General features: G+C 38.5%; 1 protein-coding gene across 1 annotated transcript in view; it reads left to right on the forward strand.

The window, feature by feature from the left end:
• fbl (fibrillarin) overlaps window positions 1-3,741 on the forward strand; it is a 9,442-nt gene that overhangs the window by 4,246 nt on the left and 1,455 nt on the right. Inside the window, exons 3-8 of the mRNA XM_016549442.1 lie at window positions 1,182-1,319; window positions 1,437-1,531; window positions 1,627-1,797; window positions 2,337-2,469; window positions 2,629-2,741; window positions 2,839-2,984. Coding sequence (XP_016404928.1) covers window positions 1,182-1,319; window positions 1,437-1,531; window positions 1,627-1,797; window positions 2,337-2,469; window positions 2,629-2,741; window positions 2,839-2,984 — 796 coding nt within the window. The remainder of the gene's footprint in view (window positions 1-1,181; window positions 1,320-1,436; window positions 1,532-1,626; window positions 1,798-2,336; window positions 2,470-2,628; window positions 2,742-2,838; window positions 2,985-3,741) is intronic.

The following is a 3,741-nucleotide window of genomic DNA, read 5'->3' on the forward strand; positions in this document are numbered from 1 at the left end:
CTTTCAAACTTTATCTGGAATGTCACCGTTTCTGTCACTGCAACTTCCCGATCAGGCGAACGAACACACACACACGAAATCGTCTGCCTCATGAAAAAAAATGTAGTTAATATTTGCATCATTTATGATTTATTTTATCCACCCACGACCCACCCGCAAATAATCAGAATGCATTTTTTATTACCCGACCCATGGATATAGGAAAAGCAAAATATGTTTGCTGCCTAAATCAGATGGACTTACTGAAAATGCAAATTCATTCTCTGGGTTTTAAAGGGGTCATATGATGCGATTTCATTTTTTCCTTTCTCTTTAGAGTGTTACAAGCTCTTGGTGCATAAAGAAGATCTGTAAAGTTGCAAAGACTAAAGTCTCAAATCCAAAGAGATATTCTTTATAAAAGTTAAGAGTTAGCCACACCTACCTAAAACGGCTCGTTCGAACACGCCCCCACATACCTACCTCACTATGTGGGAAGATTTGCATAAAGCCCCCAAATGTTCACGCAAAGAAAGAAAGCGTAACTTTTATTCTAATAAATAAATGTATGGGAAACACATCCCACAGCACAACCACCTGAGCCCAACTTCAGTCTACTCATCACCTTAACTTTAACTGTGTTTGTAGCCGGCGCCATAGCCAGTCTGATAAACAAACACAGACCGGAAGTTAACTTTGGGCAGGCTCGTGCTTGAAGCATCAGAATCGGCATCGGTATTGGCCGATCACCGTGACAAAAAAATCGGTACTCCGTATCGGCTGCAAAAATCCTGATCGTAAAAGGGTGCCGTTAATTGTGGCCTATGTGTATTAGAGAAAAACATTTATTTCATAATGATATTTCACCCCATTTTAAATTCTTATTATCCAATGAAAGGTTAGATTTTTGTGAATTTTTTTAAAATAAAAGATCAAAAGGATTAACAATGCAGATTCATTTTCACAGACTTCTTTGATCATATTTACCAAGGGTGCCGATATTTTTGGCCATGACTGTGTGTGTGTATATATATATATATATATATATAATCTTATATATTGTTTTTATCAATACTAAATATATCAATATTTCAGTATTCCTGTACTTTTAATAAAACCCTTTCTTTTAGTTTAGTATGCCAGAAATATTGAAATTGAATTGTTTCCATTCAGTTGATTTCTTTGTCTCTTGTTTGATAAAGGTGGAGGATTCAGGTCCCCTGGAGGTGATGGTGGATTCCGTGGACGAGGGGGCGGTCGTGGTACTCCTAGAGGCCGAGGAGGACGAGGAGGGTTCAGAGGGGGCATAAAGGTGACTGTAGAGCCCCATAGACATGAAGGTGGGTCATCAACGTCACAACATTCTCAAATGCAGACATAGGCTAATCAACAACATTTTGGAGTTGCTGTTGTTTCTGAGAATGTGTTAAATAACCATGTTCAGTTTAAAATTCCAGGAGTTTTTATCTGCCGTGGTAAAGAGGACGCCCTGGTCACAAAGAACATGGTGGTTGGAGATTCTGTGTATGGAGAGAAGAGAATAAGTGTTGAGGTGAGCTTATAGAATGTCTTTAATGCTCACTTTAATGCTCAAGTAGTTATAGAAAGCATTGCATTCATTACATGTTCTTTTTTTTCTGATGTAAGGAAGGGGAAACTAAAATTGAGTACAGAGCATGGAATCCTTTCCGGTCGAAGCTGGCCGCAGCCATTTTAGGTGGTGTTGACCAGATCCACATCAAGCCAGGAGCGAAGGTCATGTACTTAGGAGCCGCATCAGGAACTACTGTATCCCATGTTTCTGACATTGTTGGACCGGTATGTGTCTTTTTTCTTTACAATTGTTAAAGTCCAAGTCTGCACAGACCAGCATCAAATATAAAACACTGAAACATTTAAGTGTGTATTTTCTGCATAATACTGTGTATTGTAATAATTTAGGTGTCTAAATATAAAGCTGGGATGGTATTTTTACATAGGAAATAAAGTTTAAACACATTAGAGCTCAAAAAGTAGAATCACTTTACAATTATTCTAATAGCAAAACAGTTAAACAGGCAGTGATGTAGAAGCAGGTGTTGATCATCTTCTGCGGAGGTGGGGTTTAGCCACACTATTACATCATAAAGTGGCACATTCCACAACCTTTCATTTTGGCTTCGATATAAGATGTTTTTAGACTAACGAGAAAGTTCTGAAACTTACAGGATGTTTTTATAGTACAATGACCTCTTAAATGTCAAAAGATCAAGGGAATTTTGATTTCTCAGTTCATGACCCCTTTAATATTAATTTAAGTTTAATTTCTGGAAGCATCGTTTGAACTTTTCAGATTTTCTTTCATTTTCTCCTCATAGGAGGGATTGGTGTACGCTGTCGAGTTCTCCCACAGATCAGGTAGAGACTTGCTGAATGTGGCGAAAAAGAGAACCAACATTATTCCCATCATTGAAGATGCACGACACCCGCACAAATACCGCATGCTTGTTGGTAAGTTCCTGTGATGTGAATAGGGTTGCAAAAAGGTGGAAAATTTCCGGTAAATTTCGGAAATATTCCACCCCTTTGCAACCCTAGATGTGAACATTCGAAAGATAACGAATGCACATTATCAGGTAGTTTAATAAAGCACTGCCCTGTTTTTTTAAGGTATGGTGGATGTTATCTTTGCTGATGTTGCTCAGCCTGACCAAACAAGAATCGTCGCCCTCAATGCACACAATTTCCTGAAGAATGGAGGACATTTTGTTATTTCCATCAAGGTAAAATAAGTATAATGCTGCAATGTCGACATTGGGCATGTTTTTGCTGCAAGTATTTATCAGTCTTCACTTGTTAACTTTGTTTTTTCTTCATCAGGCTAACTGCATTGATTCAACAGCTGCTCCAGAGGCAGTGTTTGCATCAGAGGTTAAGAAGATGAGCGCTGAAAACATGAAACCTCAGGAGCAGCTGACACTGGAGCCATATGAGAGAGATCACGCAGTTGTTGTGGGAATCTACAGGTGAGTCTTGATGCATAAACTTAGAACTAGGGATGTACCGATACTGGTATCAGGGCCGATACTGAGCTCCTGTACTCGTACTCGTTAAAATGCCCCGATATCAAACGCCGATACCACACAGCATGTGATAAGCGCCATATTCAAACAAAGAAACACCAACAACAGACAGCAGAATGGAGTTAAAGATGTCTACTACGAAGTAATCTTTGATGTTCGCTCACTTAGCACACGCATCATTTGGATTAAAACTAAATCGTAAAAATAAGACCATTTATAGGGGCATTCACTATAAACATCATTTATTTTCAACCTTAGGCATACACGACTTTTTGGTGAAAGTGAAACTAACAGCCTGTGTGAAATGCACTAGGCTGCACTACTGTCCTCTCATTCTGCATCTGAACAAATACGTGCAGGCGTTGCGTGTGTTTTGCTTGCTTGAGCGTTTCTGCATTATATGAGTGGCTTTGGAATATAAATCGCAGCACGTTTCAAATGAAAAAACGCGACTTCTATTTCTGAAAATATCACAGTTAGGAGATTTATAACGAGTGGTTCCCTGCATTATTACAGCAAAGCGCGTGATTACAGTACTAAGCCGCTGCAATGGAGCAGCTCTAATGCTATTAAATTAAAGATGATGTACCATAGAGCAAAAAAATGAACAGTGAAAGTAACAAAAACTTGTAAAATAAATTTTAATGGCCAGTGTCTGAATAAATTTTGGTTTGACTGTATCTATTTGATAAATTAAGTG

This window comes from Sinocyclocheilus rhinocerous, unplaced genomic scaffold (assembly GCF_001515625.1).
Source record: "Sinocyclocheilus rhinocerous isolate Xijiao unplaced genomic scaffold, SAMN03320098_v1.1 scaffold1876, whole genome shotgun sequence".
Taxonomy (NCBI): domain Eukaryota; kingdom Metazoa; phylum Chordata; class Actinopteri; order Cypriniformes; family Cyprinidae; genus Sinocyclocheilus; species Sinocyclocheilus rhinocerous.